General features: G+C 49.1%; 1 protein-coding gene across 2 annotated transcripts in view; it reads left to right on the forward strand.

Annotated features, from left to right (window-relative positions):
- Positions 1 to 2,016: 2,016 nt before the first annotated feature.
- The window catches only part of LOC135901809 (neprilysin-2-like), a 43,783-nt gene continuing 22,264 nt past the window's right edge, over positions 2,017 to 23,535 (forward strand). For both annotated transcript variants that reach the window (XM_065431650.1, XM_065431651.1), the window contains exons 1-3: positions 2,017 to 2,151; positions 12,931 to 13,559; positions 17,215 to 17,528. In XM_065431650.1, coding sequence (XP_065287722.1) covers positions 2,076 to 2,151; positions 12,931 to 13,559; positions 17,215 to 17,528 — 1,019 coding nt within the window. In that variant the 5' untranslated portion in view covers positions 2,017 to 2,075. The remainder of the gene's footprint in view (positions 2,152 to 12,930; positions 13,560 to 17,214; positions 17,529 to 23,535) is intronic.

Below are 23,535 nucleotides of genomic sequence, written 5' to 3' on the forward strand. Positions count from 1 at the left end.
GAGAAATCACGCCGAACAGACTCAACTTCAAATTGTGTAACGATGCGTCACCACCGCAGTATTCAGTAGAGCCGAACGAAGTCTCAAAATACATCGCAATTATTTTTCAAACAACAAAGTAGGCCGTATTATTCAATTGCCACTTCCAGGAAAGAAGCTGGCTTTTTGTTTGACGGACTATAGAATCTTGGTTGACATTTTGTTTGAAGAATTACATAATCTTGGTCAAAAATAAATTCCGGCAGAAATCATCTCACAACGAATGCCGACGTTAATTCGATTAGTAATGAAGCACAGTAGCGGCACCACCGCATTATTCATTTTTACACTTCTGCGTAGCCGACTACTTCATTTTGTACTTTCACTTCATTGCAGCTCATCGCTTCAAGTTCAATCCACGCCCTGCTCTAATCCTGTTCACTTCATTTCTCCCTCCGCACTTGGCTGCATCTGATACCGACTTTCTCAGTTCTCCGTAGGTGATCTTCCATATTCTGTTGCCGACTTCTTCACTATATCTTCCCTCTTGCTTCGCTTTTGTTTCCGGGCCGCCTGCCCAGTGGCACATAACCCCTCTCGAGGATTGCCAAGGAATGTTCGCACATTGTTGTCACATGCCCAATTGAACATGCCTAATGCCCGCAGTTTTCTATTCGGGTCCATACAACGTGCCACATGCCCAGTTTCACAAAATGAATTGCCCAAGTTGCCTGGTCAGCGCGTGCTCAATGGCACATATGCAGAGGCAGGTACCTAAAGGCATATATATACACAGTAGCCCAAGTTTATCTATCTATCTATCTATCTATCTATCTATCTATCTATCTATCTATCTATCTATCTATCTATCTATCTATCTATCTATCTATCTATCTATCTATCTATCTATCTATCTATCTATCTATCTATCTATCTATCTATCTATCTATCTATCTATCTATCTATCTATCTATCTATCTGTCTGTCTGTCTGTCTGTCTGTCTGTCTGTCTGTCTGTCTGTCTGTCTGTCTGTCTGTCTGTCTGTCTGTCTGTCGGTCGGTCGGTCGGTCGGTCGGTCGGTCGGTCGGTCGGTCGGTCGGTCGGTCGGTCGGTCGGTCGGTCGGTCGGTCGGTCGGTCGGTCGGTCGGTCGGTCGGTCGGTCGGTCGGTCGGTCGGTCTACGTGTGTGTCCTTGTGTGTACGCTGCTACAGTTAGCTAACACAATAGAGCGCTCTCTCATCATGAATTCAGGCACCTTTCTTTTAGCATGCTGCCTTCACATGGTTGTGACTAACAGAAGCCAGGCCTCTCAGTCACCCTTCTTCTCGTTCACCATGAATGCAAATTCTTTTGATTACGCACGATTCGGCTTCAAGGAGCCTCTGAATGTGCAAACTTTCGCGCCTGACTGCTTGCTATTTATTCACTTTCCGCGTAGAATCAGCGATTATAAACGCACGAATGGATGCAACACCATTTTTTACAAATTTGGCCCCTTGTCTTTTTTCTTTATGAAAGCTTGATAACGGTGTTACAATTTACTGAGTGCACTTCGCAAGTATGAAAGCACCTGCAGGCCAAGATTCACGGAATCGGTGACGAACGAACGAGTTACTAACCAGAGTAGCCACCACACACGATCACTCCTTTCGGGCCAGCAAGCTTACGAATAAGGACGAACGGTTCATTGATACGTGAATTGGCGTTTCTAAACATTGCAGACCACGGTGACGGTGTGGGTGGTTCTCTTTCTGGGGGGCTTCCCTTTCAGTTGTCTATCCGAGAAGGGGCCACGTCCCCATAGTCCAACAGGGAAGGTGCCGACGCCGCTACAGCGACGTCCGTCCACAAGAGGCGGCGACATCGCGACGCCTCGGCGGTTGCCGGTGGAGGAGGCAAGGGCGGCGGGCGCGGTCGCCACAAGACTGCTCGAAAGGAGCGCCCGTGCCCACAGCAGCAAGAGCAGAGCCCGAAGACTGGTGACTTGGTCAAGGCCACGACTACCAGCAGTGGCGGGCACCGATATCAGAGCAAGGTTCGCGCGAACACTTCCAGAAAGCGACCGCATCCTCCTCCCACCGGGGACGCCCAGGCCATGTCTTCGCCCCCAGAAGCCGCCTTGTCGACCTTCCCGTCACCGGAGCCCGCAACGCCGTCCCGCTGTCCGAAAGGTGAGAGCACGTTCACTCTGCGTTCATCGATAGTGATGATTACGATCATCATCACTTCATCAATTTATGACGACGACGATGACATCAAATCGTGGTGCTTTATCACGAATCGAGTGGCGCAGGCGGGATGTATTAGTTGAGTTAAATTAAAGTTAAATAAAAAAAAAGTTGAGTTATAAACCAGAAGCACGATCTCATTTGAGGCAAGCGGCTGTTATGCGAAACTCCTGACTGATGTTCAACACCTGGTGTTTTTAACGCAAACCCAATGCACGGTACAGGGACGTTTCTGCATTCCGCCATCATTAGAGAGTTTTAGCTTAGGTGACGCAAGCGACTTGCGTACCCACGAACTAGGGGCGACGCTACTGCGCATGCGCAGACCCGGACTTAGCTGTCTGCGCATGCGCGGTACCGTGGCCCCTAGTTCTTGCGTAGGTAAGCTGCTTGCGTCCCCTAAACTAATGCTCTCTATTAAAATGCGGCGACCGCAGCCGCGATCGAACACGCGATCTCCTGCTCAGTAGCACAGCACCACAGCCAGTGAGATGTGTCGCCGGGTTGCAGTAATTCGGTAGACTACTTAAGCTAAAGAAAGATGATATGATGAAGGTGTGAAAATAAGAAGTGCGAGTACACAGTCAGACATGGATGATATAATTGCCATGTTTTAGGTAAAAGAAATGCTGCAGTGAGATGGTGAAAGAAACAAATCAAATAAGAATAACGCTAACAGTTTTGTCGACAAGTTTCGCAAGTAAGTTTTCCTGTGTCATTGCATGCATTACTGTGTGTCTGACTTCGTACGGATTTTTCAAATATTAACAATATAGCAACAGTCAACTAGATGCCAAGACAAAGATCAATGGGCACAGTACAGTCCTGGGGTAGAGCACTGCACGGGCCTGCAGGAACAGACCCGCACTGAGACGCCGTGCTTAGCTGCGCAATGCCATAGCTGCTAAGTCACTACGCCACGTGTGAAATGCAATTCAAACGCAGTATGAATTTTACTTGAACAGGTGGCGCAATACCGCACCCAGTGGTGCAGAGGAAGACCTTTGTGTCTTTGTGAATACGGGATTAAGCAATAGCAAAAGTAGGCAACCATAATATTTATTTATTTATTTATTTATTTATTTATTTATTTATTTATTTATTTATTTATTATTTTATTTGTCTCAATGCATTAAAGGCCCTGTGGGCGTTATACTAAGGGGTGTGGGTGTGCACGATTGAATAGAATACATAAATGGCAATTTAAAAGCTATAAAACCCAAATATATCAATAAAAACAAAGAACAGTGTTTCAGTAAAAAGAAAACACAGCATGTGGTCGAAGCCATGGTGTCCGGAGTAACATAGTTTAGTGCAGAGAAAAACGAAAAAAAAACAAAATATTCATCCAAATACAATATTGACGAGCAAAGATTATTTCGTTTACTCGGCGTTAAAACAGTGCGATGGTAAATGCATAAAAAAAGCACTGCAGAGTCCTCGCGTAGATAGACTGTAAATAAAGTAGTAACGTATGCAGAGGCAAATTTTTCGCTTTGTAAGTAACCTAGTAGTGCAATATTGATGGATTTGTTACCACAACGATGTTAGACTCATGCAAGTCTCATTCGGCTCTTCACAATGCCAAAGGCGAATTCTGGTGTTTCTTTCTCCTGGAGAAATTGGAAGCAATTTTGCGTGCTCGATCTGGACTGGTTGAAATAAGCGGTGCTGGCAGAATAAGAGATTGAACGAACGATGTGTTGCTGTAGTAAAGTGAATGAAAGAACAGCAATCAGGATAAATCGCCTGCGCATGACAAGTGTAGTAAGACGAAGTTTTGCTTTCACTGATGAAAGATGCGATAACACCGCCATTGTTACATCGCTGAAATGATAAAACTGCGTAAATGGCAGCTATGCTGTGCATGCGTGCGTGTGTGTTTGAGCATGTGTGCCTGCCTGCATGTGTGTGCATGTGTGTGTGTGTGCGTATGTGTGTGTGCAACACTTACGCGAGAAAAAAATAATCCCATAGCTCCAGTGACGGAAGGATCTCCAAAAGGCTACTGCCAACGGTCCCTGCTTTACACCGGTAGCGAGAAATCTTTTATTGCCACTGGACTGTCAAGAAGTCTGCAATGTATTCGTATGAGAAAAGAAAGAAGGATCATATGCACATACGGTAGTATGAAAAACGAAGTATGGGTGGACGTCATCGAAGTCAAAGCAGCGGAGAAAGCAGGAGATGTTCCAAAAAGAGGAGCAGGCGAAGCAGATGTAACATCGAGAGCGAATGTCACCTGACCTGATGAGTAAAACAAAGTCGTGCGCAAAGTGAACGGGTTGAGCATTATGAACAGCTTAAGACAAACACTGATGGTACCAGACTTCTTATCGAAGCAGATTTCTACCACGAAACAGTGTCAGGAAAAACAAAAAATCACCACCCAAGCACTCCGTATAGATGGTTAATCAGCGAAGCTGAAACGTGTGGTACCGGCGTCTATCACTCGGTTCATGCCGACGGTTCATTAAACTTAGGCTTGGCAGGCTGCCGGACTTTCGGTACGCAGTTGCTGCTTGGCCTCGGCTGCACGAGCCTGTTCTTGTGCCCGGGCTGCAGCATCAGCACGGCGTAGACGAGGCCGCTCCCGGTCGCGCTTGCAGCGCTGCCTATCGAAAGGTGCCTGCTCCTCAGAAGTACGTGTGATGCGTGCCCTAACGATTTCGGAGCCGGAAAGAAACTGCTGCGCGCGCACTCGGATGCGACGGAGAGCAACAACGTCACTACTGGCGCAGCCAATCGTGTGCCTCTCTTTCTTTTTTTTTTCGCGCATGGACATGGGATTGCGCCGGAGGGGTTTTCGGCGTACAGGCGACAGACGGACGGACGAATCGGCTAGCCATATACAGCTTCGCTGTAAAAGGATCATCGAGAAGAATGTACCATTTGAAAGCCTTCTGGCATGGACTGTTCGCGGACCGTGTACACTGAAATGGCAAGCACTCCCGTAAATTGTGTTTTTGTACTAGATGCTGCAGAAAGATGTGACGAAATCAACGATGCAGAAAAACGTTTGCGAACTGGAAAACGTGTGTCTGACACCACGTGAGGACTTCAGAGGTACGAGAGATGACGACATGATAATAGCCACATTTTAAGAGACAATTACGGAAGAAGGCGGGAGTTACCGAGTAAAACTTCCTTGGAGGGAGTTGGTAAGCTTGCAAGACGACAAGGATATTCTGACCTAGACATTTATGTAAATGTCTACTAATGTCCAAAAATACAAAAAAGAATATTGGGAAGATATGATAAGGCTATAGAAGACGATATAACGTCTGGTGTGACGGAAAGAGTGCACAACGATGGAAAGTGCGGGCAGATAAAGTATTACAAGCCACACCAAGTAGTGATACGAGAGAGCAGGGCAATAACCAAAATGCGTTTCATCGTGTTTCACGCTTCGTCAACGGCCAATCGCTGCATGTCACTGAAAATCAACTTACAAGCAGGAGCAAACTTGAAGCCCAACATACTTGCCTTATTACTCAACTTCCTGAGTCATCATGTTGCAATGACCGTTGACGTTGGAAGGGTATTCCTACAGATCGACATCCATGGTGGTGATTGACATGCCCTCAGGTACCTATTGTGGGGCTATACCAGACAGAAGAACTCTGACAAAAGAAAGATCGCAACGTGTCGAATGACGCGAGGGACCTTTGCAATGTATTGAAGTAGCTTCCTCCAAATCGCAACAATTACTCAACATCTTAATAAAGACTAGGAGAACTGGCACAGTCAAGAAATTAATAAATTCTATTTGCATTGATGACGTGATGCTACGTGCCAAAGACTTGAAAGAAGCATAGTTATACACGCCGAAGGGAGATATTTTCCCAAGGGCCGAAATGAACTTAAGAGATGGACCCACAACAGCACGTGATTAAGGAAGACATTTGAACGACAAGACTCCACACCAGAAAATTCGGATGATGCTACTCTACTCGGCATAAAACGGTACACTTCTGCATACCCAGGGAAGAAATGGTTGACAGATATCGCAGACAGGTTCACGGAACGCTCGGTGCTGCAAGCAAGTGCCATAATATTGACCCGATCAGATTTCTAGCGCCAGTCACGATCGTCTCAGAAATACAATACAACGCACTATGTCAATACAACGACTATGGAAAGCGGATATTTCATCAGCCGACCAAATTAAGGAGAAACGCTAAATGAATGAATTAAATTGAGGAACTACCAACAGTCGAAAAGCTCGAAGTGCCGAGACCGTACGTCGAAAATTTAAGGAAGACTACAAGGATGAACATCCATATATTATGAAATGTCCATCCCGCTACGTACGGCCCGGTCGCATACTTTGTAGTATGCATTGAAGATGGAAGAAGAGCAGTAAAAGTGCTTCTAGGGAAGATCAAAGTAGCTCGAATTGAAGCTACTAGCCTGGCAAGGTTTGAACTTCTGGGGTAAATTCGCTTTCAGTGAAAATATGTAAATTGCTCAACCAAGAATTGCAGATGATAAAACCCAATTCCTCAAGTAAAGGTCTGACTGATTCAATAATATTGTCACAGTCGGTAATGTGGAAAGAAGACGACGCTGATAGTGGTCTTAGAGACGACGAAGATGTGTTTAAGAGTATCGATGCTCTACGCTTGTTGGCTCAGCCATTAAAAGCCACTTGTAAATAGAAAATAGACGAACGCTTCTTCCTTCCCGTAACATCATTGGTGGAGGTGCGGGGTAATCACATGAGCAAGACGGAGCTCCGCAGCGGACGTAACCTGGCCGCCATCTCATCTGAAGGAGGGAGTTAAACCGCCGCCCCGGCGTCGCCACCGACGGTCATCCTGGCCCAGCCTCGCGACCCAGGCATGTTTTGCGGGATTGACAACGTTGACGTTGACGAATGGTTACAGAATTATGAACGGGTCAGCGCACACAACAGGTGGGATCACACGCTTATGCTGGCTAATATAATATTCTACCTCAAGAAAACAGCACGGGTCTGGTTCGAAACACATGAAGAGATTACGAGTTGGGACCAGTGTAAACAGAAGCTTAGAGATTTGTTCGGCAAACCCGTCGGCCGCCAACGTGCTGCGAAGAAGGACCTTGGGACCCGTGTACAGACGTCCACTGAATCTTACGTGGCGTATATCCAGGACATCCTTGCTCTTTGCCGCAAAGTTGATAACAATATGGCAGAGGCAGACAAGGTCAGCCACGTCTTAAAGGGCATCGCGGACGACGCGTTTAACCTGCCTGTTTATAAGAACATCACAACGGTCAATGAGATAATTCACGAATGTCGCCGCTTTGAGGACGCGAAGAGTCGCCGCATAGTTCGACAGTTTACTCGTCTACCTAATACCGCAGCTTCATCGACGTGCGAAGACATTTGTCCACCGCGGGAGTCCACCTCCAGCGAGAACGTCGTACGTATCGTTCGGCGAGAAATCGAAGCAGCGTCTCCTTCCACGCCAGTGACGCAGTGCTTTGACGATTCCCGGCCGCTTGTGTCCCTCATTCAGTCAGTCATTCGCCAAGAACTTGCCAATGGAGGTCTTCCATCCATCTGCTCCGCCAGCCGTCCTGACGTTGCTTCGTCTGCTGCCTCTGCCCCTGCTCCACGTAGCCAATACGTACCATATCCGAGCTATCGCAACCCGGCCGAATGGCGCACCCATGACGATAGACCCATCTGCTTTTACTGTGGACGTGTGGGCCACATCTCTCGCCACTGTCAAAGTTCCTGGCCAGCCCACTCACGACCAAGCTTTCCCGCCTACCACCGCTCCCCACTGAATCCTCGCCCGCCATCACTCTCCTCCGAGGTTGAAGACGCACCTGACAACGCTCGAGCTACCGCGACCAGCCGATCGCCATCACCACATAGTCGCCGCTCCCGTTCGCCCCAGCTGCGTCGCTCTCCATCCCCAGCTTACCGTCGCCGCTCTCCAACGGGAAACTAACTGGGGCAGCTCCTGGAGGTGACGCTGCTCTAGAACACCGGCCTGAAATTCCTCTGCTGACCCTGCCTACTAATCGGAACCTTCTGGACGTGGACGTGGATGGTTTGCCCGTTACAGCACTCATCGACACTGGAGCCCAAATTTCGATCATGAGTGCGGAGCTTCGAACGCGCTTGAAAAAAGTACTTACCCCTGCTCCGACTCGACTGCTCCAGGTCGCCGATGGTGGAACTCCGGCTGTGCTTGGAATGTGTACTGCTCGTGTCAGTGTCGCCGGTCGCCACACGTCCGTTTTGTTTAATGTGCTTGAACATTGCCCTCATAATGTGATCCTCGGACTCGACTTTTTGTCTGCCCATTCTGCTCTGATTGACTGTTCCGCCGGTGTTGTCCAACTTGACCTACCCCTATCTGTTCCCATTGACCTTCTGGCTGAAGCTCCAGCTCAACTTTGTTCCGCGGATTTTATACGCCTGCCATCTCTTGCAGCAACCTTCATCCCTATTTTAGCCAGCCCACCTGTACCTGACGGAGACTACATCCTTACTCCCTCGACGTCAGTCCTGCTTTCTTACAATGTCTCCTTCCCACGCACCATCGTTTCTGTTGCGGACAATCAGACATGTCTTCCCATCCTAAATTTCGGGCAGTGCCCACAAGTAGTTCCTCGAGGCATGTCTCTTGCCACGTTGTCACCAACGCACGAGTGCCACATTTCTGCTCTATCTGTTGCTCCGTCTTCGACCACTGCTCATTCTGCGCCTTCTGCATCAGTACCGACCGACGACTTTACAAAGATGATTGCACCGGACCTCTCAACCCAAGAAGCCGCAAAGCTCCGTGGCCTCCTCGAGTCCTACTCCGACATTTTCGATCTGAACGATCGCCCTTTGCGTCAAACTACGGTCGTGACACATCGGACAAATACCGGCGATGCAGCACCTGTTCGCAGACGCCCATACCTGGTGTCGCCCTCTGAGCGACAAGTTATCCAGAGCGAGGTTGACAAGATGCTTGCCAAAGGGATTATTGAAAACTCTTCCAGCCCGTGGGCGTCCCCTGTTGTTCTCGTCAAAAAGAAGGATAACAGCTGGCGATTCTGCGTTGACTATCGTCATCTAAACACGATCACCAAGAAAGATTTATATCCACTTCCCCGCATTGACGATGCTCTGGATTGTCTCCATGGTGCTACTTATTTTTCATCTATAGACCTTCGCTCTGGATATTGGCAAATTGCCGTGGACGAAATGGACCGTGAAAAGACCGCATTCGTCACACCAGACGGCCTATATCGGTTCCGGGTAATGCCTTTTGGCTTGTGCAATGCCCCGGCGACCTTTGAACGGATGATGGCCATGCTCTTGCGTGGTTTGAAATGGTCCATCTGTTTGTGCTACTTGGATGACGTCATCGTTTTCTCTTCAACTTTTGCGACTCATCTTGAAAAACTTTCATCTGTTCTTTCTGTTTTTCTCACCGCTGGCTTGCAGCTCAACTCGTCCAAGTGCCACTTCGGTCACCGCCAAACACCTCGTCGATTCATCAGGCATTCGCCCCGACCCCGCTAAAGTTCACGCTGCGCAGAATTTCCCCGTACCAACTTGTGCCAAAGATGTTCGCAGCTTTATTCGCCTATGCTCGTACTTCCGCAGGTTTGTGGAAAATTTCGCCCATGTTGCCCGTCCCCTGACTGACCTCCTCAAGAAAGACGTTCCTTTCTCTTGGGGCTCTGAACAAGCGTCTGCTTTCTCGCAGCTCATCACGCTGCTCACCACACCTCCTGTTCTCGCCCATTTTGACGCCTCCGCTCAGACAGAAATCCGCACTGACGCTAGTGGCTACGGCATCGGCGCAGTTTTAGCTCAACGCCAATGTGGGCACGACCGCGTCATCGCCTACGCCAGCCGCCTCCTCTCTCCCGCAGAGCGCAATTACTCGATTACCGAGCGCGAGTGTCTCGCCCTCATTTGGGCGGTGGGCAAGTTCATACCCTATATATATGGTCGGCCATTTACAGTTACAACCGACCACCACGCCATTTGTTGGCTTTCCTCCCTTAAGGATCCGACCGGACGCCTCGGTCGCTGGGCCCTACGGCTGCAGGAATACACATACACTGTGGTCTACAAGTCGGGTCGTCTACATCAGGACGCTGACTGCCTGTCTCGAAATCCCGTCGATGTACCGGACGGCTCAGTGGATGTCGCACCGATCTGCGTTCTTTCGCTCCCAGCGTTGCAAGACCTTGGCGCTGAACAACGACGCGATGAGTCGTTACGCCCCATTATCGAACGCCTGCTCTCTGCTCCGTCTGACCCATCCCTTCACATGTTGGTACTACAAAATGGCATCCTGTATCGCCGCAACATGCACCCCGACGGGCCTGAGCTCCTCACCGTCATTCCGTCTCATCTGCGACAGACTGTACTGCAGCAGCTGCACGACGTTCCCACCGCTGGACACCTTGGCGTTACGCGGACCTATGACCGAATTCGGCGACGGTTCTTCTGGCCCCGTCTCAACCGCTCCGTTCGCCGCTATGTTGCCGCGTGTGAGTCGTGTCAACGCCGGAAAAGAGCAGCTGTGCCTCCTGCCGGACTGCTGCAGCCTTTGGGTATACCGGCCGACCCTTTTTTTCGCGTTGGCGTTGATCTTCTCGGACCATTCCCTATGTCGAATGACGGAAATAGGTGGATTGCCGTCGCTACGGACTATACAACTCGCTATGCCATTACTAGAGCCCAACCGACCAGCTGCACTACAGACGTCGCTGATTTCTTGCTTCACGACGTTATCTTGCACCACGGTGCACCTCGTCAACCTCTCACCGATCGCGGCAGATACTTTCTTTCCAAAGTCATAAACGAGCTACTTCGATCATGTGCTACTAAACACAAACACTACCGCTTACCATCCTCAAACTAACGGTCTTACTGAACGCCTGAACCGCACAATAACTGACATGCTCGCAATGTATGTTTCCTCCAATCATCGTGACTGGGACATTGCTCTGCCATTTGTCACGTTCGCCTACAATTCCTCGCGCCACAACACAGCTGGCTATGCCCCCTTCTATCTCCTCTTCGGCCGTGAGCCAACTTTGCCTTTCGAGACACTCCTCTCGACCACGCTCGATTCGCCGACAGAGTACACACGGCATGTCATAACCACAGCGACCCAAGCACGCCAGGTTGCCAGAATTCGTCTTTCTGCTTCACAGACATGCCAGAAGTGCCGTTACGATCAGCGCCATCACGACGTGCATTATGAACCAGGTGCCCTTGTGCTAGTCTGGTATCCAACTCGGCATGTTGGTCTTTCGGAGAAATTCCTCTCGCGATACTATGGCCCTTACCGTATCCTTCGCCAGGTGACCCCTGTCACGTATGAAGTGTCTCCGCTGGATGCCACGGTGCCTTCACCTCTCTCTGACATCATCCACGTCAGCCGTCTCAAACCTTACCTTTCTCGGACAGATGAGCCGCACCAATCAGGTGCTTTTTCCGACGGGGGTTATGTCACAGTCGGTAATGTGGAAAGAAGACGACGCTGATAGTGCTCTTAGAGACGACGAAGAAGTGTTTAAGAGTATCGATGCTCTACGCTTGTTGGCTCAGCCATTAAAAGCCACTTGTATATAGACGAACGCTTCTTCCTTCCCGTAACAATATTTACTTGGATCAAAAAGTGCAAGAAGCGAGACGTTTTCATTGACAACAGAATCAGTGATATAAGTACGTCTCGAGAACAACAATGGAACTACATGAGGAGTAACGAAAATCCAGCGGACCTCTCAACCAGAGGCACTGCCGCAAAAACGTTACTGTCAGCTGAATTTGGTGGAAAGTACCACAGTGGTTGTCCCCCCCCCCCCCCTCCATCTACGCACACAAGAATGAGCAAACCTCTTACGGGGCGAGTGACAACCAAGAATACTCAGAAGAAGGAGTCGTTATCATGCATAACATAACGCAATGCACCACGTAGCAAGTGAGCAACCCTAACCAGTTTAGATTTCACTGCCAACGCTAGGCGTACATGCAAACGGCATGTAGCCTCGCGCACCCGAGTTACAACGCAGTTCGCTGCTGAACGCCAACTGTGACAGCGGTTTGAGATGGAGGCGCAGACATCTTTTGGACGTATGAAGGTTTACGCGGTGTTGTGAAGCGCTCTTGAAGGCAAAGCCCTCCTCTTCTGCAGCCGGCCTCTCCTGATGTGGCAGCTTCGGGACAGGAGGAGGGCAGGCTGCTTTCACGTCGGCGCCGGAGCCGCTAGGGCCAACAAAGATATCGCCGGATCTGCTTATATGTATAGCTACCAATAATGCCGCTCCAAATGTGCTCGTCAATGACCTATTCTCTACAAAATTACGCAATGAAGCCACAAACATCACACCGTTGACCTCTCTGCAACAACATACACTTTCAAGTACATCATTTTCTTATAAAGCGGGAAGCTCTTAGAAGCGTTCCGTCATCCAATTACATGGACAAGCATCGCGGATGGTTTCTCTACATCTCTTTTCTTCTTACCAACTCAGGCCATACTTCCTGCACTCCTTTTACTCTCCCCTCAAGCCACACACATTCCCTAGCTGAATCATATGTTCCCTGCATTTCCGCCCCTGCCTCTCTTTTTCTTCCGCTAAAGAGTTTCGCACTGCACGGGGTGCCTTTCATGTTTCACCACGCCATTTAATCAGCGCCCCGTGCTTGCCACCAAGGTGTTTTACAGTCAATAAGCCAGCAGTGTGCTTTCCTCTTTTTCCCAGCCAAGAGGCTGCTGGCCGTCAATCTCCCACGTGCCGATCCTTCGGGGGCCGAAGTGACCAGTCCCGAGTCTACGCTAGCGTCGCCACCTGTCGACCAGCATCTCGCTCAACCTCCGCCGGGCACCGGACCCGCAGAATTCCAGCTTCCGATAATCGAACCCGTCGCCTCCTCAAGCGAGCTCGCAGCCCGAACTGCGGGACGCGGGGTCGGTAAATCGGCGCCAGCGGACGCCGAACGGGCACACGAGTGGGCCGCCAAGCAAGTGGATGGGCTGCCTGACGTCGACAGTGTAGTTGTCGAGACCGCGCAGGTGCATGCGCCGTCCGCCGACGGAAACGATGCCGTGCTGCCCGGCACCGAGCCGTTCGAAATCGACGAGAGAAACTCGGGGCCTCGCGCAGCCACACAGCAGCCGTACGCGCTGTCTGCCAGGGAAGTGGTCGAGAATGGTGGACCAAACGACACCGGCAGCGCCTTGAAAGATCAGCAGCAGGAGGGGGAGAGCGAGCATTTCGAATCCTCCGCACTGCACCGGTGGCGAAAGGCGCCGCCGGCGGCCAGAGGGGGAATACTGCCCAACTGGCTCAAGCAGAGACTGCAGCAGGGGCAAACCGATGGAGAGGAGCAGGTAAGGGTCCAGGGCGGGTATTCTGTAAGGGTCCACCTAGTGGACTTTCCATTTCGGCCGCTGCTGAGTGGATGCAGCTGTACGAGCGAGGAGTGTACGAGTGGCCGTAGCCAATCAGGAACGGCCGAAATGGACAGTCCACTAGGTGGGCTCTTACAGAATACCTCTCGAGCTGGGGTTCACGTCTGTACAGGCTCCGTGCGCCCGTCTCGGGACGTCGCCAGCGCTATAGTGAGGTGTGCCATCTATGGTGGAGACTTCATACTTGGCGTGAAATGCAAATGTCAGTCCGAGGGAAGATGCAGGGCGCATGGTGCGGCGATCAGCGTGTTCCCTCGTGACGTCACACATTCATACCTTTTTAATGAGTTTCCAAGGGGAGCTTTTTTGTCTCTTTCCACCGCTTTGACGGCGTTCAGTGGCTGCTGAGCCATCAGTCACGGAATACGTTCCACTAAGTATGTGCATCTGTATATGTGCCGCTAGGTAAGTGCCCGAACAGACAACATGGGAAACTGTATGTGAATATTCTCTTGGCCAATCTTCTAGAATGGGTAAGTGCGTCTGAGTAGCTGCCCAAATAGGCAAGCTGAAAAAGAGGGAATGAGTGAAGTGGCAAAGAGAAAACAGAAAAAAATCCTACAGAGAAGGGATGACATCGCCAGCAAACGCAGCCTAGTGTTGAGCAGGAATGCATCGAAGCGAAGAAGTGAATGCATTTCAGTTAACTTTATAGAAAACTTCATTTATCACAATTTCACACATATGCGTGAAACCCGCATGCTTCTTTCCACTTAAAGCGTTAAAAGTGGCTGCCGCGTGCGCCGATGACGGATTGTGCACGAGATGAAGGCGCGAATAAGATACCATGCATTGCATACAGTAGTTCAACATACTTGTAGCACACACATGAAGTTTACTACGAAGTTTGTGCGGCTGGTGCAATATGTCTCGAGTGCAACTTGTTCCTTCTAATGTATGGTAAAGTGACAAGATGTGGGAAACATCGTGTCTTTCTTGCTGGAAGGCCGGGGCCGAAATCCTGCCGTATCGCCAAAGCTCATCGTGTGTCCGAAGTCTCACTATGACAGTGCACTCGTGCTTCCTATTGTGCTAGCTAAACATTGCAGTAGTTAGAACGAACAACAAATATTATTTCAAATTGCCAATACAGAGAACACGACAACATTTACTACTTCGAATGAGCCGCGCCTTGATCATAGGTCACAGAAGCTCACTGTGAAATCAAAATATCGCCCAGACATTACTGACATTGCGTTACTGTTTGACGAAGCTCACCGGGCAGAGAAAGTTCACAGACATTTGAAAGCAGCATGTGTTTAAAGGACAACGTCACTGCTGCAGAAATCCACAATCATAATTCTGCCAGCGACCAATGTTAATGCGCTCACGATTCCTTGCGTAGCTCACGTACTTTCCCGAGACTGACTGTCTATCTATCTGTACATCTATCTGCCTATCTATCTATGTCTCTAACCGTTTTCCCGCCAACCTGGCTCACTGGGTAGTCTGTGGTCGATTGGGTAGCGCATCGGGCTTCGGTTCTGAGCGAACAGGGTTCGAAACCAAGCATCTGACCATATTGGGCCACTGGGTATGTGGCACGGTACAACTACGTGACGTTCTTCAACGACCCTCTTTGACGCCAACAAGCTCCACTGTGGACGTAGTGCTGGCCAGGTTTCATTTTGTATATATACCGCTATTCAACAAACTTCTTTGACGCCAACTTTGAGCCCTGAGTATATGCCACTCGTTCGATGTTGCTCTTCATTAAACCTATTTGTCATTACTTGACACCTGCTGCTCTATAGTGACAAAAATTCTGCTTGAATTTTGTCCGATGCTTCGCGCAATTGAACCCACGCCCTCGCGGCATTTACGGCGGCGTCGCTAGATGGCCCAGCGCGTGCGGCAAGAAGCGCGAAAGAGGGGCCCGGTTGCATATAGGTCTTGGCGTTGGCGACAAGGTGTGTTGCCACATTGCTTCATTGATAATAGCGTTAATGTCATCGACATTTATTGTGAGATTTCTCCTGCAGGGTTTTTGTACTGGGATACTCGTCGTGGTGGATTGATTCCTACGGCGTTCTGCGTTCCGAGGTTCGATTGCCGTTCGCCGCGGACGTATTTTGCTGTGGGCGGCAAAAACACTCGGCGCTTCGACTGAAGTGCACGTTGAAGGAATCCGGGTGGTCGAAACTAATCTGGGAATCTACTGCTGAGGCGTCTCTCGTAACCCTAGTTAACATGAAATGGGTTCGTTGAACAGCGGCGCATAGCCAATGATAAAAGTTGGCGCAACGGTTGCTTTCGAACACGGCTCCCTCATCACGGCAGCCCAACGCCATATTCATTATACCGTGGAGTACCCAGTGAGGCAAGTTGACCAGAAAACTGTTCGATGTTGACATACAACTAACATGCCGCAAAAGGTGGCTATGTTTCCAAGGAGCGCTAATCGCAATAAAAATCCCACATAACGACTTACGGCCTCCGAGATGGAGCAGTGCTTGCGTTAACGATCTCGGAGGCAATTTATGGAGAGCTGAATTCGAACTCGGGTCGAATTGCGTCGTATTGCGAAATGTATAGTCCCGTTACTTACGCAGCTTGTAAAGAACAAGCCAAATTGGAGTAAATCTGAATATTTCCGGTGTTCGTAAGGGAGGAGGAGGCGTAGAGGAGAGAAGGATCTGTAGACGGATGCATGGTCAAGTGCGCAAGTTGAGATGATCCATTACGAGCAGCGCGCGCAAACGTGTAAGGACTGAGGAACGCTCAACGTCTAGCGCTGTTGTTCTTCTACCTTTTTTCTCCTCTTTCTTCAAAGCGCTTTAAATATTCCCTTCCGACAATCCCAACTTACTGCACCAAGTACTGACATATATCTTGATGCGATGGAACATCTAAGTACACCTGTGAACCGTCCTTTCCGGGAAACACGTACTAGTTTCCTCTCGGAGCACTGATTGCTACTCTGGATACTGTAAAATTACGCCATACTATCAAATTATCCACCTTCTCAGTGAAATACTGATTGGTTAAGAGCAGAGTGACGCCCTCACAGCGCCCAGAATAGAATTACTCGATCGTGCTACAACTGGAAGCAGTAGCGTTTCTTACGAGCACCACTGGTGGGAACCTAGGAGCTGCCATCGTTCAGCTATATCATGAGAGCGATGGATAGCATGGGGATTTGTATAATTTTCTTGTTTTTGTATTAAGGCATTCTCGTGATGCGGCATTGTATACTTTATTTTTGTAAATTTCTAAGCAATCGAGGCAGGGAGTCTATGCGCACGTGGACAATCAACGCAAATTGTTGCATTTATAACGCAGTATTTTGTTAAAATAGATCGCTTTGCAAGGTACCAAAGCCTCTTGAGGCCAGGAGTACAAGGTTTAGGCAAATCCATGTATTAACTATAATTCCCATGCTCTTTGAGCCGCCGTACTTGCACGTGTCGGAAGACAGTAACGCCCCAGTCCTCTCTGATCATTATTGCCACACTTTCTAAACTACAGGTATAGGCTCCGAGATTCGCGCGCCAATATAGCTACTGGCGCGCGCAATCTTAGAAGCCATGCTGGAAGCCAACCTCCACGTGCCAACCTTTAAACCCCCACGCAGGAGAGCAAGAAGAAACGGCTGAAGTGCAACGCTGACCAGCGCAGCCGACTCGCGCTGTCGTCCGTGGCCGCCGTGCTGCTTCTCGCACTGGTCCTCTGGCTCGGTGCAAAGGACACGGCGTTCGATGTGACGTCAGTGTCGCTTTGCACGACTTCCGAGTGCCGCATGCACGAGCACTCCCTCGTTTACGTCGCAGACCCGACGGTCAAGCCCTGCGAGGACTTCTACGCCTACGCGTGCGGGAAGTGGAGGCGTCTGATGGTCCTGCCGTTCGACCAGCACATGCACCGACGCGCCACCGTCGCCGTGAAAACGCAGGCAAACTCGCACCATAGCGTTTCACACAAAGGTTGCTAGAGGAAAACGTTGCGCTATAGTGTGTACACAGGAGCTGCAAGCGTGGCTGTTCAGCCAGCGTCGGAACGAGGAACGGGGCGTGAATATGCCTAAAGGCGCAGAGTTTCATCCAATAACTACCAGAGGAAACTCCTGTGCCCGTGTCTACGGTAGCTGCAATCGGGGCGATTCATCCAGCACGGGAACTGTGGGAAGTACATGGATTTGCCTAGACTTCGTGCTACTGGCTTCAAGCGGCTCCGCGACTTTGTAAATTCGTCATTTTCAACGAAGCACTGTGTATGAAGTAATTAAGGAAACATTACTAAATTGTCGGACGGCAGGATTCGAGCACAGGACCTCTAGCACAGAACTTCGATACTGAAACCATTACGCCACGGGCGCACGCATCGACAAGCGGCATATGATTCCCTTATGAATTTCTTGCAAGCAAGACAGCGCGTTGAGACGCTCGACGCGTTTCAGTTTGGCCGATTCGACAGTTTCTTCTGCTGCAATTAGTAGTGATTTTACCTGTTCGCAGAGTGTTCTGAACTTAGAAAAGTACAGATCGTCTTGTAGTCAAGGTTTCGACGAAAATTCTTCTTGTCAGGCATTGAAGCGAAAAAAGGTTTGCAGTCACTGACAAAGTCAAACGAAAAGAAAGACGTTTCGGAACCCGTACAGGTTCCTTGTTCACAATGAGGTGGACAAGACGAGTAGTGGCATATTAAAGGCGGAGTTAGTGATGCAATGACTGACTGTAGATGATAGGCATGCTTCCTGCTGCTCGGTTCATGGTCCCGGTTGTCGATCGGATGAATAGATCGCTTTGATTAGGACAATGAAGACAGGTAAAGCGTAACAAGCAAAGCTACAATTACATAAGAATCCACAAATACGAAGATCGGACAAATCCATGCACTTCCCATCATTCCCATAGTGGCTGAACGATCGTAGCACCAGAGTTCTTTCTAGTAATTATTGTACGAAACTTTGCGCCTGAAGGCTGTCCTTTCGGCTTCAAATTGATTTGTGGCTTTGCAAATTGATCATTTTCAACGCAATATTCCATTACAAAAGCAACAATTCGCAATAGCTGTGCGCGTGCGCGGAGACTCGCTGTGCTCGCCGAGCTGGTTGAGTGGCTATGGCGATCAGCTGCAAAACACGATGCCGCGGGTTGAATTCAGAGCAGCGGTGGGCACGTTTCGATGCGGGAGAAATGCAAAAACGCTCGTCTGCTTAGACGTTGGCGCACGTTAAAGAACCGCAAATGGCCAAAATTATGCCGGGGCCTCCCATTGAGGCGCGCCTCGTAAAAAAATATGGTAGCTTGAGCGCGAAAACGTGTTTTTAATATAGAGAGTAATACATAAGCGCCGCAAGAACGCCTGAGGCCATAGGAACTGAGATTAGTCCATGTACTACAATATTAAACAAATGTACACCCTTTGGGGTGTTATATTTGCCACACAGCAATAATCGTCATCGGTCTTGCTTGCGTTACCTTTCGTGAAAACGATGCGCTCGTTACTTCCCTGTCGAGAATGATCTGTCATGCTGATAACGCGCATGTCGTTCGTGATTTGGATGTGCCGCGCTCGCAGCGTTAAAGAAAGGAAATTCGGACAAGACAGATGACGATTATTGTTGTGTGGTAAGATACGACATAAAGGGTGTAATTTTGCTTAAGATTGCACCCATCGTCCCTACGGTAGATTCTATTTTAAAAGAAAAGAGAGGAAAATTACGATAGAAACACCCCATTGGGAAATCTTTATAGAGTGCGTAGCATTCTTGTACACGTTAAGTATGAAGCTTATACTCTACCATCGAAACCAGGAGTGCCGTACTTGAAAGCGACACCAGAGGGAAATAATTAGTGAAGCGGTAGTGGATAGACTAGTGCCCTAGAACGACTAAGCCGTTACTATTATCGCGAACAGAGCTTCTTTAGCTGAGAAACAGACGTAAATGCAGGATATGATTAGAAATTCCTCCGAAAAATTCAAGTACTAGTCCAATGACGAAGGCACTCCTCATAATTCTGTCCCTAGTACTCAACCATGCGTAATAAAAAAGCTAATTGTATTGTCTTATAAGAAGAAAAAGTGCTGGTTGTCAAGTTCTATTTGATTTTTAGAAAAGAAGAAGAAGAAAGAATGATTGATGTTACCCCCACAACGACACGGGTGGTCGAAATATTTCGCTTTCTCCACTGCCCGCGCATTCGCGTTTCAGTAGTTCCGTTATCGCGCAGTGCTGCGCGGATTTTGCAGGCTCGCGAAACTCGCAGAAATTGCGAGTAGCAGAGAGTGTGTCACGTCCATGCGATGAACAGTCCTCACCACGTAACCAAGAGCAGCTGCAGCGGCGAATCCAACGCTTGCTTTCTCCACGGGGCAGCGTTTCGCTCATTAAACGTAGCGCCGTCTGTCGGGCGCCGCTTTACCCACCGACGGCAGTAAAGGGCGATGATGACGTATGCAACGTCACCACTCCCCCCTCGGGGGCGCACGATTTAAATTGCGCTAAAGGTATGCGGACCCTTCAGACGCATTCGTCCACGACCACTCAGCATTTGCCGTTAGTTCCCCTTTAAGAGATAATTGTACAACTCTAAAGGATACCACGCACACTATGACTATCTCCCAAGCGAACTCGTTTTTACCTTGAATCTTGTGTTTGTTAAATGAAAGAAATATTGTTGTGCTTTTCCTTCTCCCTCATAATTTGCCAGCAGCCGACACGCTCGCTTAAGTTCCAACGCATCATCTTCAAAAGCTTCTCATGTTGCAAACGCAATTCTCTGGCTGCTCGCGTTTCAAGCGCGCACCTTGCCCGCGCAAGCTCTCGCCTGCGTTCTAAATGCGCTGTAGTGAGGCCAGATCGAAACGCGCCAAGCGTCTCAATGCGCTCGCTTGCCCGCGAGAAATTCATAAGGGCGTTTTATGCCGCTTGTACATGCATGCGTCCGTGACGCAATGTTTTCAATATCGAACTTTTGTACTAGACGTCGTGTGTTCGAATCCTGCCATCGGACAATTCTCACCGTGTTTATTTCGTTAGCTACAAAAGAGAACTTCGTTTAAAATGATGGCCTTACGAAGCGTTTGAAGCCAGAAGGACGAAGTTTAGGCAAATGTCCGCACTAACCATTACTCCCACGCTGGCTGACTAAATATCGCGTCGAAGCTTCGTGCGCCCACGAATAGGTGGCGGTAAGCGCGCCCAAGTTTGTGTACTTTAGCCTAGATGGCGCTGTGTATATTCTGGGCCACGAAACAGAAAGACGAACGTAACTGAGTAGAAAATGACCCCACGCAGCTACAGCCGCTGGCAACCTAAGACTGAAGCCGCGTTCAGACAACGTGCGCTACGTACAGATCGTTCGCACGGATCGTAAGCGTAAACGCAAAAAGCGCAACTAGTTTGTTCATATTACTGTTGCATTGAGCGGAAAGTACGCAACAATCGCAACCAAATGTTGGAGTACCCGCTACTTTTACGACAAGCACTCTTACAAACAAGCTCCCCCAACCAACCCTACGCCTCTGAAAGAGAGCCGTCGTTTAACAATAAAACAATGCCAATAAGCTGATCGCAACTTATTCTTATTTCTTGGTTAATGTGGCTGCTACGGCAGTAGGAAAATAAAAGCTAATTGCTTTAAGCTGAACTGTTTGGTATGGCAGTGACCTCAAGATTACTGATAAAATTTGCCCTAGACGTTCAGGTTTCTCCCTGCAACCAGGGACAAAAAGATCATACTGTGCCAAGGAAACATTGGCTTCAAACGCGGGAGACCGCTTGACGTCAGGCAAGTCAGCAAACATAATTGGTTGGCGCATCTATGAAAATTGTCTTTATGTTGGAAAGCGTATATATAACCTTGTATTACCAGTGTCACACGTATACTTCTGATCGCGATCGGGGCTGATCCGGGTAAATTTTCTGGACAGAGGCCGACCATGGTCGCTGATACACGCCCCAATGGTCCGGGTCGAGCTATTGTCGTCTGTTGATCATAGGCAACTCTCAGAACTGCATACTGCGCTTGCTACAATGTCATATTTGCAAATTATGGTTAAACTTACACAACCTTGCAATCTTACAGCTTGCTATTCCTGATAAATACGCTTGTAAACGTCTCTGATTGAGCTGCCCTGACTTGTTTTAGCGCTTTGAGAATACTGCGCAAGAAAGCGCAGACATCAGCCCGCGATTAAAGCCCCTCTACCCATAGTAAGACGCTCTATGCCTCTACCTACCAGACGTTCATTTGAGGGATCGCCAGCCATTTGTGCGCAGGCGCGAGTAAGAGCGGGCGTCAGAGAGAAAATCTGAGAAAATGTTGTGATACAAAATACAGTTGTGGGCTGTTTCTGCAAGTATGCGTATACAGAAGGTATTACCAGTATCTTCTAGGAGTTGGGTGCCGCTCAAGGGCGCAACAAAAACATTTCGGCCTGTGTGGAGGCAGAACTGGCAGAGAGCGGAAAAGAACAGCATGATCAAATGTACGCTGGAGAATGAGTAAATGACATTGCCTACACTGGGACACAGATGCTTAGGTGTGCTCGTTTAGGGTATGCGATCTGGTACCTACACACATTAATGATGCAGTTACGTAAGAAAGCTGCTACAGGCTCTGGTACAGTGCAAGTAGCCTGGTAAATACGCAATACATGTTCTCGTAATGAGAATTCCCTCGTCCATTAATTTGTTATTTGCTCAACATAATCTTTTCCAACTACGCCCTAGCCATGAAGCTCAAGTATATTAGGCGCATGGTCAGGGAAAAAAGAACATTCATTTGCACAACGTTAAGAGAGTTTCAAGCGTGTCAGCTTAGGTTGATCTGGTGGCTTTGGCGGTCGGGGTTGCTTCCTATGGCTGAATATGGATGGTGTCGCATTCTTCTTCAACCATTTTGTTCCCAACTTGTTTAAGATTAGTTTGCTCAAATTAATTTTCTTCAAGATGATCCCGGATACAAAAAAAGACAATTCAGATTGAAATCATATCACAGCACCAAAACCCCAGAAACATCAGAAGCGTCACAGAGCAGTTTCTCAAATCTCTATGCGGAAACAGGGACAGCGAATGAAGTATTGTTGCGCTTCTGTGTAAGTTTAGTCCACTAATCTACTGCACCTGGAATAATCCCCGGCAACACTCGGTGCGATGCTCCGAAAGCCGCTGAACCTCTGTCGCTAATAGCGTCGTTAAGGTTCCGAGATCGCCGAAAATTTTACCCTTCGCCGCCACCCCCCAGAAGTGGTTCGCAAATTGCGACAACACGAAGAAGGCGTTGTGGGTACACACGCGACTTCCGACGTAATTAGCTGAGCTAAGTCCGTTTTTCACAGCGCGGTTTCAGCGTAGAAGCTGCCGACGCTCGCTCCGTTTTCAGTCATGCATCTAAACAGTACAATGAAAATGTGGTAGGATCTGTGGAACTGCAGCGAGTGTTGCAGTTTACGCCCTTCACTTATTACACATCTTCGCACCTCATAAATATAGTTAGGCGCCACAGCACAGCGTTTTGGCCCGTGCCTGTAATTTTTCGATAACGCAAGGTGAAAGAACGCTGCACCGCCATGATCGAGCGGAACGGAAATCGTCACTCAGCCGCCCCGTGTACGTACCTTCTTCCGCTTTTGCTTCTCGCGCTGCCCCGTTATGCGTTCGAGAATACACCACCTAGCCCAAACAAGAGCGTTACCACGTCTGCTTTAACTGCGTCCAGTCCCGTCTCTTTGTGCGCAAGCGGCAGTGACAGGCAATGGCGTCGTCATCGGGTGACCTGTCGCGAGGCTACATCACCTGATGCCGTTACCACTTCCTACCCGCAAAACTAACTGGCTGCGGCGAGCGACTGCCTTGGCCTTGGCGACTGACAAACTACGCGAATTTTTGCGCGAGATCGAGTCGGAAGCGGACAGCTTACGCGGCACAGCAAACCAAGACACAGCGGTG

Source organism: Dermacentor albipictus, chromosome 2, assembly GCF_038994185.2.
Source record: "Dermacentor albipictus isolate Rhodes 1998 colony chromosome 2, USDA_Dalb.pri_finalv2, whole genome shotgun sequence".
NCBI lineage: Eukaryota > Metazoa > Arthropoda > Arachnida > Ixodida > Ixodidae > Dermacentor > Dermacentor albipictus.